The sequence below is a fragment of the Panthera onca genome, chromosome B4 (assembly GCF_046562875.1).
Source record: "Panthera onca isolate mPanOnc1 chromosome B4, mPanOnc1 haplotype 2, whole genome shotgun sequence".
In the NCBI taxonomy this organism is placed as follows: Eukaryota; Metazoa; Chordata; class Mammalia; order Carnivora; family Felidae; genus Panthera; species Panthera onca.
Window position 1 is genome coordinate 49,621,433 of NC_138345.1, and position 13,033 is coordinate 49,634,465.

At 37.0% G+C, this 13,033-nt stretch overlaps 1 protein-coding gene across 1 annotated transcript in view; it reads right to left on the bottom strand.

Moving 5' to 3' along the window:
- The window catches only part of SLC15A5 (solute carrier family 15 member 5), an 84,919-nt gene that overhangs the window by 17,484 nt on the left and 54,402 nt on the right, over positions 1-13,033 (bottom strand). The window contains exon 7 of the mRNA XM_060658264.3: positions 6,736-6,864. Within this exon, the coding sequence (XP_060514247.2) occupies positions 6,736-6,864 (129 nt within the window). The remainder of the gene's footprint in view (positions 1-6,735; positions 6,865-13,033) is intronic.

Below are 13,033 nucleotides of genomic sequence, written 5' to 3' on the forward strand. Positions count from 1 at the left end.
GCTCTGTCATAAATATCGTACAAATAATTTTTTGGTGCAAAGTATGCTCACAGTATTGCATGAGACGTGCTTATACTAAAAGCGAAGGATTCATTGTTTACCTGAAAGTTCAAAAGACTCTGTGCTTTTATTTATTAAATCTGGCAAATCTACCCACATGCCCATCTAGCTACCACTTTATCTCTTAAATCTTCTTTAGTGCCAAGTTCCTCAAAAAGGTTGTTAGAATGTGATACCTTTAATGTTTCACTTACTAGATATTCTTCACCCTATTCCAAACTTGTCTTCATTTCCTTCTTACCACTGAAATGACTCTTGTAAAGTTTTCAGTGATAATGATGTTGCCAAACCTGCAGATACTTTCCATTCTTCATTTTTATTTGATCTCACAGTAGCGTTTTACCCAGTTTGCCATTTCCTGTTTGAAACAATCCTCTCATATATATATATGCATATATATATATATATATGCATATATATATATATGCATATTTATTTATCTATGGTTATGGAAATTTTAGTAGTTTAATATTTTGATATATATATATGCATATATATATAATATATATATATGCATATATATATATATATGCATATTTATTTATCTATGGTTATGGAAATTTTAGTAGTTTAATATTTTGAAAATATTAGAAATATTGAAGATACAGAACTCAGGAAGGGAGTAAAGAATTTAGCTGTTTGATTCCTATCAAGATCATTTTAAGTTAAAAATGTGATCTTTTAAAATTCTCATTTAAACATCTGTGATTATTGAGACCACTGACAGCCGTGTTGCCATGAAACTCTGAGTCGCTCGTGAAACAGGAATTTGTAGTTGCAGTAAACTTGAAAGAAAATATTTATGCATCTGGAAAACTATTTAACTGGATCCCATAAGTCCATGCCTATTTTCTTAAAGATATGTTTCTTCAAATTCATATCAGTGCCTCAGGTCCAGCTTCATCTGGGTTTTGAAATGAGATTTTTAGACCTAGGAAGGGAAAATGGCCTGCTACCTCATAATTTATCTTTAGCCAGGCCATTCTCTACTTGTCTGTCAACTGGTCTAGTGCCAGCGCTCCCACAGCTTACTTGGTGGGCCCACAATTCTCACAGGCAAATCCTGCTCATGGTGTTCAGTCAGAATTAGATTCAGAATCCTCCTTGTACAATGGGGGTATGTATCTCAGATATAACTTGTTCTACATCCTCAACCTTTGGCTCCACAGAGACCTTTGAAGCTGCTCAGAGGCCTTAGAGTTCATAACAATATCAGGGCAGAGTTCAAAATATCTCTTAGACGATGGAAAGAACTATCCATTGTTATTGGCTCAAAAGAGATAGAAAGGACAGATCTTTGCGTCAGACAAATCTGACATTCAACTCAGTTCTTAATAAGCTGTGAGACCTTGAGCACAATACTTAACTTTTCTGAGTCTCAATTTCTCCTTCTCTAAAATGGTGTCACTAATAACTTCCAAGATTTCTATGAGAACTAGAGGAAATAGACATAAAGCACCACACTGATAAAAGTGCACAAAAGTAATGGTTTGTATTGTTATTGTACATCTACAATATACAATCAAACGGCTAAATTCCTTACTCCCTTCCTGAATTCTAAGAGGAAGGACTAACAGGGACAAGAAGATGTATTCCTTGACTTCTTGATTCTGCCCAATTATCCTTTTTCCCTTAGACATTTTGCTTTGGATCTTTCAATCATCTTCGCGTCCATAACTAAGATGTCACTTTTCACTGAATTCTATTTTGTTATTTTTTTTTTCAAAAGGTAAGCTTAGACTCATGAGTATGAGAAAATTGATCTGACTGCTAATGGCATATGGTGGAAATAAGCAGTTTGACTGACTTCTTCACCCCCTTATATTAGCATTGCTACTTTTAGATAAACTATTCCTGAAATGATTAGTGTAGGAGGATGGGTTTAGTCTTGTATCTTCTCCTTTAAAGCACTCAGAGTTAGAGATCCCAGAAGGATCAGTTTTCTCACTTGTACTGAAAATGTCACTCTAACAGTTATCTGTCTGCACAGTCAAGTTTTGAGAAATCTTTTGAATTTACCACATTCACACCATTCTCCATCATGGTGCTAAAAATGACTAATGCAGCTTGGAGACTGGGAGACTGTGATAGCTGATCGTCTCTTCCAATCATACACCAACACTCACACACACTCACATGCACACATGCTCAGCTGACATGAATCCTTAAAGGTTTAAAATATCTTATATGCTAAATGGAACGTGGAGGCATGTGGGATGCTTAAACACATAGTTACAGTGTTGGGGTCTTTATGGTCGGCTCTGTCATGAAAATTGGTCTGGCTGTTTGACTAAAAGACTGATCTTGTTTTAACAAAACAGGCCATGACAAGGTACGACTTCCTTTATATTTAAAGTAAGCTCTGACATTAAAATTATCATCATCTCTGAGAAAAGTGGAGTGCAGCATTCCCTTTTTTAAATAAAGGGAAAGTCTTAGAGAAGATAATGACCCACCCAATGTCATCCATATAAGATCATTCTTTTTTAGGGGCCTTAATTGGTCACATAAGCCAATTTAGGGTCACAAGACCTAATCCTCTAAATAAACTTCACTTCCTTTCTTGATGAATGCTATTCTGATGGCTAAAGGGAGTGTCACAAACACAGATATATCCTGCTCCCAGAAAAACATATGACAGTCTCCTGTGACATCATTCAGGGAATGATGAAATGCATGGGCTGAATGATAGTAATTAGATGAAGTGGGAGCTGATTACATCCAAAAGAGGAAGATTAGTTGATAACTTGCAGTGAGATCTTTAGGAACTTTCCATAAGGTTCTATTTTTGGTCCTGTCCAATTCAACAATTTTTTCAATTACCTGGAAGAAGTCTAGGAACTTGCTTACTAAATTTGCAGATGACACAAAGCGAGTAGAAGAGTAAAGATTAGTAACTCACTGGGTGACAGAATCAAGTTTTAAAAATGTCTGTTATTTAAGATGGTGAATTAACATTTATAAAGGATAAAGTCCTGAATTTAATTAGAAAAAAAAATTGGGATACGATGAGTGAAACTGAACTGAGAGCAACTGCTTAAAAAAACAAAACAAAACAAAACAAAACAAAACAAAAAACACCTCAGGTTTTAATTGACCATAAGCACAATGCAGCTACTAAAAAAGTCAATGCAATCTCTGTTGGCATTCAAAAAGAGAGAGGGTGAGAGAGTCACCAGGTTGATAAAAGTAACAACTTGAGTATTGTGTTTAATCCTAGAAACTGTAATACTAGACCATAACCATCTTTACTGAGCACATATTGTGTGTATTACGAACTTAACCCTGATAACAACACAATGAGCTATGTATTGTTGTTATTGATATGGAAACTGAGGACACATACCTAGACTGCCTGGATTTGAACATTGTACAGCATTATTTCTCCAAATCTTTATCAGATGTTGGAAGAGTTGATATGTGGATAGAAAATCACCTTTATTCTGTGGAACATAGTTGTCAGCAGATGGGCAGACTCAGGTTACATTTCAAAGCAGAGAATTTTTCTGGGTGTTAGATGACGCTGGTCCGTCTAGTCTGGGGTACAATGTTAGACTAGATGGGCTCTGACATAATATCCAATTGTAAAATTCTAATTTATTGGGATAAGACTTGATGCAAAACAATATTATTATGAGCAACAACAACAAAAACCTTTAAAGAAAAAGTAAATTGAATTAGTGGTAATTTAAATGGTGTTCTCTTGACTATAAGTTTAGAGAGCACCTCACTCACATTTATGTGGTGAAGACGTCCTCACCATTTGTCCTTGGTAAACCTCCTTTCATGGGCACCAAACTCTGATAAATTTATATCAACTTCTATTTATTCATCTTTTGCTATATCTAGAATATTATCAATGATATTCTACATGTAGACCTTATCCAAGGAGGTTGTATTGCAAAATAACAAATGTCTTTAAAAGGCTTTTACACTGGGTGACCCTTAATAGTTGTTTGGTGTATCAAAAGCAATGTTGATGTTGGTGTTAGAATGCTGAGAGGGTCAGATCTCTGTCATACTAGTTATGACCACTGAACCATTTTGCTTTCGTTTTTCTGTTTCAATTATTACATTTCAAAAATAAGGATAATAATATTGCCTTTATAAAATTCTTGCATTAAATACAATAATATACCATTCTATTCATATTCTCAACAGAAATTTAGGTTTTCAGTGAAATAGATTGCAAGAATAATGGTGTGTAATAAAGAGTTTGCCTGGCCTTTGTCAGGCAAAGGCCTGGTTGGTAAACACCAAACCCTTTGAGTTTTCTGAGTAACTGGAATGCCTTTGTTATTCATGGTGGTTCCCCAGGAGCCCCACCTGAGAGTTTATGCTAATGAGCTGACACCTAAGGGGCCTGGCCAGCCAGGAAGACCCAGCACTGATTAGACGGTTGGGGCTTTGAGCCAAGTGAAAGCCCAACCTCTGGAGGGAAGAGAGGCGGGAGACTGTGTTTAATCATATGGCCAATGGTTCAATCAATCTTGCCTACATAAATAATAAAACTTCAATGAAAATTCTGCATACTGAAGTTTAAGTAAGCTTCCCTGGTTGGCTATATTCTGTATATTGTCACACTGGTGAGCCAGTTGGCCACTGCATCACTGAGGATGAAGGTGCTTTCACTTTTGGAACCCTCGTAGACCCTGTCCTGATTTGTATTTTTTTTTTTCTATAATAAAGCTGTAATCATAAGTGTTGTGCTTTCCTGAGTTCTGTGAGTCTCTCTAGCAAATTGTCAAACTGGAGGGGATCTTGGGGACCTCGACATTTATTATAGCCAGCTTATCAGAAGCAATGGCAGTCCTGGGGACCTCTGAACTTGTGGCTGATGACTGAGGTTAGCACAGTCTTGTGAAGTTTGGCCTAACTGGGTAAGTTCCTCAAACATGCATATGAAAAATGTAGATTTATGTAAAAGATAAACTGATAATAATATTTGACTTTGTAATTCTTCTAGAATATGTCAAATGTGGTTTGATTATAGACCTTTTTTTAGACCTTTATTTGTTTATTTTGAGAGAGAGAGAGAAAGAGCTCAAGGAGGGGAGGGGCAGAGGGAGAGGAAGAGAGAGAAAGAATCCCAAGCAGGCTCTGTGTTGTCAGCACAGAACCCATGGTGGGGCTTGAACTCACAAACTGAGATCGTGACCTGAGAGCCAAAATCAAGAGCTGGACGCTCCACTGACTGCGCCACCCAGGTGCCCCTGATTATAGACATTTTTTAAGCAAATTTTCAGAGACATCTTCAGTGAGTAATGCTGAAGAAAATAAATATATGCTGAACACATGTGTATGTAAAGATATAGGTAAGACTTTCTCAGGTTATCCTCTAAAACTCTAATACCAGTGCTTTGTTCTGTGTTTATATGTATAAAGAACCTAACCATCAGAGAGGTTAACAGCTTGCTGCCGTGTACACGTGTTATTATGACTGGCTGGATTTTTGTCCTTTGAGAAATGGAACCAAATCTTAAATAATTCCATATAGCACAGAACCTAACACACAGTAAGCATTCAATACACACTTGTTGAACTTTCTCAGTTAACTAAGAAAAAGGCAGGGTTTGATCTTATTAAGAACCAATCAAGGGTTGTACATTTGCTCCCTAGAACTCTACTATACCTATCATCAAATTTATCACTCTTCATTTTATTGCTTCGCTATACCCGTGGAAACACTGAGAATGTGGAAGTGTGTATTTCTTTGCCATGGTGTCCCCAGTGTTCAATATGATGTCTAGAACAGAGTGGGTCACCTATAAATATTTTTGAATGAAAATAGTGTTAAAAGGAGTTTTTCACTCATAGAAATTAATTTTTCCCTAGTTTGAAAGCAAGTAAATTAAATTTGTTTGTTGCAAGAGAACACAAGCCAATGCTTTCTTTTAAGTGCACAACTGTATTTTTCAAAGTAGAGAAGAATAAGCTTGTAAGATTTTCATAAAATAAGCAAAATTAATTTCAAAAAAATGTGAAGCCGTATTAACATCTTAGAACAAATAAAGGAAAAAGTCTGTGGATTTAAAATACAGCCAAAGGTATTTCACCATGATATCTAATTACTGTTGTCATCCTGTTGATTTTTCTACCAGCACATATGAGTTGTACTTTTTTGTTGCACGTGAATTTTTCAGATGGGTTGTTTTTCCTAATCAATTTGTATGGGAAAAATTTTCCAAGACCATTTGCTATTCAATTTACAATTTCTCTTTGGTTGCGTAGACATGATTTCTGGGCAATCACAAGGAAAAAAGATCATCCAGATACCCCCCTCCTCCTACATTTACATAGGACTCACCTTTTCTGAGGATTATGTATGCCAGCTGTGAGACATTATTGAATATGCCCTCATTGAAAGATCTAATAAGAATATAATGACCGATTTGTTTTAAAATACGCTAAAGAAAGACAGCAGAAAGGGTCTCATGAGAAGTGACATTCTGTAATTACCTCCTCCTATCAAAAGAAAAACAATTCCCAGAAATTAATGAATACAGCAAGAGTCTATTTCCTATCTTAATTCTATCTTAATTGCAAAAGTGGATCAATTAAAAAAAGACTACCCTGGCAAAGCCCTTCTCTTAAGGTTTTGTCTCCCAATTCTCTAGTCATCAAATCAATATATATACATATATATATATAAGCAAACCGTGAATCTATTTTTACCTTCTGAGATGAGATATACCAACTCCACCAGCAGTGCCCCCATGAAACAACCAAATCCATTGAACAGTGTCAAAAGATTCATACAGGTTCCTCTGATGGTACTTGGAACAAATCTGTGTATTACAGAGACTGAGAGGAAAAGAGGTCAAAATTTAGAACATTCACTATAAAATACTTTCATAGATACTATTCAAATTCGTGTTGATCATACCTCAGAAAAAGTTTACCAATAAAGACAAAATTTGAGTTAGACTTTGTTAAAGTTACTATAGTAAGACATTGTGATGTTAGAATTTATGTATGTCTAAAAGGAATAAAATATGGCAAAATATACTCTTGTGCAGGTACATGGAAAATTTGATTACTTGGTGGTTTGAGTGTCCCAATATATTCACCCAAATTTTACTCCTTTTTGAATATTTCTTACTAATTTTAGATTGAGGTGAGGATTATACTAGGTAATATGACAATGTAATAATGAGGTCTACCACTCTGTGAGTGTATATACATCATTAGTTTCCGTGTAGAAAACTTGAATTTATCATATAAAATTAGCATGGAGATTAAGAGGATGGGTTCTGGAGTTAAGCAAGATTATGCTAAAATCCTAGGTCAACTATTTACTACTTCTGTGATTTTAAGTATGTTACTCAAACTTTCCAAGCCTCAGTGTTCTTCTCTATAAAATGGGAATAATATTATCACCCACTTGCAGAGGTCCTGTGGCTCTTACTTGCTGTACTGTATGTATAATACTATATTATTAGGAATGGAATCAGATTGGCTATTTTTTAACAGTATTAATCTTACCAAGTCAAATGTCCCCTACTTCCACAAAACCTCTTACATGCATTTGAATTATCCTATTCAAGGAGAGGTTACCTAGAGAGAGACAATAGCTTAAACTTTGGGTCTCCAAAATGGTTATCTTTTTTCTCCAAGTCATTGTTGGGGTAATGGTGGCGAGAGGTTTGGAAACAATCATGGAGAATTTTTTTTTTAATTTCAATTACAAATAATATATTTTAACAGACTCTATAGAGAACACACTGATGGTTACAGAGGGGAGGAGGTGGGAAGTGGGTGAAATAGGTGATGGGGATTAAGAAGGGCACTTGCCATCATGAGCAAAGGGTGATGTATGGAAGTACTGAATCACTATATTGTACACCTGAAACTAATATAACACTGTATGTTAACTAACTAGAATTACAGTAAAAACTTAAAAAGCCCCCCAATTTTTTTCTGATATCAGAAATAGATGAAAATGAGTATATCTGATTTTGTACATACGATATTAACTATCTTAAAATATGCATCGCAACCTTAGGGATACATGCTAAAATATTTACAACATTTATCATAATAGGGTATCTGGGATTTGCGTCAAAATTATACAAAGAGGAGGAAGAGAGTGTGCAAGTGAGAGTAGAGATGAGACAGGTTTGGCTAGGAGTTGAAAATTATTAAAGCTGGAATGTGAATACAGCAGGAGTTCATTACACTAATCTCTCTCTTTTGCATATGTGTGGCAAAAAATTGGAAGGGAATACATTAAATAACGTGAGCAATGTTAGCTCTGAGTGGTTGAATTATCAGATTTTTAATTTTCCTTCTTCTTACTTTTTCTGTACTTTGCAAATTTTTCTGCAGTGAGAGATCATAAATAAACATTAAAAGGAAAGTGGTTATAGAAAACCTATATACTGTAAAGGCTAAACCTTTAGTTTCCTTTTCTATAAAAAGAGATCTTATCATCTCTTCCCTTCTCTCTCAGGAAAATTTCACCCCTGATTTACTTGTACTTTAGCCCAGAAAAACTGCATTTGTTCAGCACTTTTAAAAAAATACTTATTTTTGAGAGAGAGAGAAAGAAGGGGAGGGGCAGAGAGACAGGGACAGAGGACCCCAAGCAGACTTTGTGCAGACAGCAGACAGCCAGATGCAGGGCTCGAACACAGGAACCACAAGATCATGACCAGATCCAAAGTTCAACACCTAACCAACTGAGCCACCCAGGCAGTCCTTCCTGTTCAGCACTTTGAAATAAACTTACTAATACATAATGTAAATGTATTCATGCTCCTTCCTGCAATTCATTTAACATTTCTCTTTTGTTTTCTGCATGTTTTTATTTATCATCCAATAAACATTTAAACGAATCCCTGTCTGTGGTCCAGGAAATGTGCTGAGTGTCGAAGGCATGAGTGGAAAAGGCACGGTGCATCTTTCCTAGATTTCCAACTCCAGGCAGGCAGAGAGCAGAGATGTGCACAACAGGAAGGAGAGTGCTAAACAGGCACTTAATACCAAAATACTTATTGGAGGTGAAGATAATGATGGTGATAAATAAAATACTGTGGAGAAGGGCTTCAAATGTTGGCTGCAAGGGGCCATATAGGTACCCTAGCTCTCTTGTGTAGTGCAAATCACCAGCAGGAGCCTGAGGCCAATCTCACAAGTTTCTTTCAGGACGATCCAGAGGAGAGTGGGAGTGAAATGCTGAAGAGGCTTTGGGAAGAAATGATTCACAGTTACAAAAAGGATTTGGCTTATGAACTTTCCTTTCTATAAATACGAGGAGACAAACAATGGGCAGAAAGACTAAGTAGGCCGATTTCTTTCACTGAGAAAAAGCAGAACGTACAAGCCCATTATTACTCTGCTAGTTAATTATTAATCCTATGCTTTTCTCTTGCTAGAACTTCTGGTGCGGTATATAATTCATGAGCACACTTTGCCAGCTCTCTGCCTGCTGGTTAATCTCTCTTTGGTGTCATTTTAGTCGTTTTGAAAGCCTCCGGTTCCCTTTTAGAGGACTTAGCTTTTCAAGCCCTCGGATCTCCATTTTCAGGCATCTTACTTGCATGTTCCGATCTCTTTCGACTTTAGTGATAATCAACCTGATTTTTTAGACTCTGTGGTACTTGTTTTAGCACATAATAGTATAGATAGTAGCAACAAGTCTGCCTCTATTCCAAAATTCTCATTTTACTATGAAGACACAGTAAAAAATATTCAGTGTATGTGAAAGCTGGTCTTGCCAAGGAGAGCTGAAATGTGCCTCCAGGTGGAGGCTGGTTAGTGTTTGCAAAGATGCCCCATCACAGCATCTGCGGAATCTACAAACCGTAGCGTTGTAATCCCCTTCCCGAGGCACCTGGTATTGGGGACTCATTGCTGGAAATTTCTTTTACTCCAATTGTTCTTAAACTGTTAAAGGTGCTTATTATGTCTGGGGAGAAGTTATTTTGTATATGTGCAGCAGAAGCTAGCACAGGGGAGAAGTTATTTTGAACATGTGTAAGAGAAGTACTGTAGTCCTAGAAAATGGAACTTCATTCTATTACTGCTTTCAGATCATCATTCCTTCCACATACTGAAAAGCTTCAGCTTATTGTTTCTGATTATATCAAAGTTATCTGATTGTATCATGTAATACTTCTCTTTTGTGATGTCATCTATCAATCTCTAGGACATTTTCCTCTGTTATTCAAAGTCATCACCTCCTCTCTCCTGGTCCTCTGTCCACTTCTATTCCTGCCTTAGTTCCTGGCAATTTTACCATCTACATAGATCATCCTTCCAACCTCCCTTCTTCCCAAATCTTGGTTTTTCAGTTCCTTTCTAATATCTAATGTTTCCTAACTCTACATTAGCCACTCATACCCATGGTCACACCCTGAACCTTGTCCCCCAGACCAGGAGTTGGTGAACTACCATTAGGTAAGGTTCAGCTTCCACCCATTTATAAATAAAGTTTTACTGGAACACAGCCACATCCATTCATTATATATACCTATGACTGCTCATACACCACAATGACAGAGTAGTTGTAAGAGAGACGGTATGAAAATCCTAACTATTTACTGTCTACCACTTTTTGGAAAAAGTTAACCCATACCTTAGACCAGTAATGGTAACCACTCCATAATCTCAACTTTGTGCATCCTCTGACTACCACCTTCTGTCTTCCCAGTTTACTGTGTGCTACTCAACCACAAAATGCTTATACTCCTTCAGGACCTCCACTCCATTGCTTTTTTCATTATTCTCACCTCTTTGATGCCCTTTATGTTCTTACTTCTCTTTTAGCCAAGTTCCATAGTCAATTGGTATGACCATATTCTTTTCTATACCCTCATCCCCTTGTCTTTCTCTTGCTTTTCTGGAAGTTCATTGGCCAAATAATTCACTCTCTGCCATCTCTGCTCTTAGATCCATGCAGCCTAGTGTTTCTGGAAGAAAACTGCAACCATGTTGACCAACTCCTTTGAAATTCCTGACCACAAACCTCAAATGGTCTCCTAATACTCCCTGCCAATATTCTATATCTCCTTAGTTCATTCACTCTCTCATCATTTAGACAACGATTTCATACCTCTCCCCTCTCCTCAAACCCCCAAATATCCTGCTTCACCTTCACTCAGAGTCATGGCCTGGAATCCTACTTTACTGAAAAAAATCAATTACCAGAAGAGAATTTCCACAGAAATCTCCACATCATATATATGCACCTATGAATTTCTGTACCCACATACTCAGATCTCTGAACTACCATTGATGAATTATTCTTGCCACATTCTCAACTTGTAAATTAGATCTCAACCTCACTCCCTCCAGTATTTCCCACTCCCAAATACCATCAATTTTCCCTCTTTCGAGTCATTCCCACCAACATGCTATATGATGCCATTATCTTTCCCTCCTTAAATATATATAAACAACTCTTTCTTAGCCCCAGTCTTTTGTCAGCTACCGTCGTTCCATTTGTTTTATCTCTTTTGCAGCAAAATCCTTCAAGTGAATTATCTACAGTTCTCTTCCCATTATCCTTTATTCATTTTTTTTAGTTTCTTTATTTAAATTCAAGTTAGTTAACATACAGCGTAGTATTGATTTTAGTAGAGCCCAGTGATTTTCACTTAGATATAGCACCCTGTGCTCATCCCAACAAGTGCCCTCCTTAATGCCCATCACCCATTTAGCCCATCCCCCCTGAACTTTCCTCCAGCAACCCTCAGTTTGTTCTCTGTATTTAAGAGTCTCTTATGGTTTGCCTCCTTCTCTGTTTTTATCTTACTTTTGCTTTCCTTCCCCTATGTTCCTTTGTTGTGTCTCCTAAATTCCATATATGAGTGAAATCATATGATTTTTGTCTTTCTTTGACTGACTTATTTGGCTTAGCATAATACACTCTAGTTCCATCCACGTTGTTGCAAATAGCAAGATTGCATTCTTTTTGATCACCTAGTAGCATTCCATTGCATGTATATACCACTCCTCTTTTTTTTTTAAATTTCATTTTTTTAAAATTTACATCCAAATTAGTTAGCATACAGTGCAACAATGATTTCAGTAGATTCCTTAATACCCCTTACCCATTTAGCCCATCCCCTCCAGTAACCCTCTGTCCTCCATATTTTGTCCCCCTCCCTGTTTTTATATTATTTTTGTTTCCTTTCCCTCTGTTCATCTGTTTTCTCTCTTGAAGTCCTCATATGAGTGAAGTCATATGATATTTGTCTTTCTCTGACTAATTTCGCTTAGCATAATACCCCCTAGTTCCATCCACATAGTTGCGAATGGCAAGATTTCAATCTTTTTGATTGCTGAGTAATACTCCATTGTATATGTATATACCCCATCTTCTTTATCCATTCATCCATCGATGGACATTTGGGTGCTTTCCATACTTTGGCTATTGTTGATAGTGCTGCTATACACATGGGGGTGCACGTGTCCCTTCAAAACAGCACACCTGTATCCCGTGGATGAATGCCTAGTAGTGCAATTACTGGGTCGTAGGGTAGTTCTATTTTTAGTTTTTTGAGGAACCTCCATACTGTTTTCCAGAGTGGCTGCACCAGCTTGCATTCCCACCAGCAATGCAAAAGAGATGCTCTTTCTCCGCATCCTTGCCAACATCTGTTGTTGCCTGAGTCCTTAATGTTAGCCATTCTGACAGGTGTGAGGTGGTATCTCATTGTGATTTGATTTGTATTTCTTTGATGATAAGTGACGTCGAGCATCTTTTCATGTGTCAGTTGGCCATCTGGATGTCTTCTTTGGGGAAGTGTCTATTCATGTCTTTTGCCCATTTCTTCACTGGATTATTTATGCAGGGGTGGCGAAGTGTCCAACTCTTGATCTCAGCTCAGGTCTTGATCTCAGGGTCATGAGTTCAAGCCCCACATTAGGCTCCATGCTGGGTGTGGAGCCTACTTAAAAAAAAAAAGAAACTACACGGACAGAAATTTTCATCTTTTTTTTTTAAATTGATGCATCTTAAGGTTCT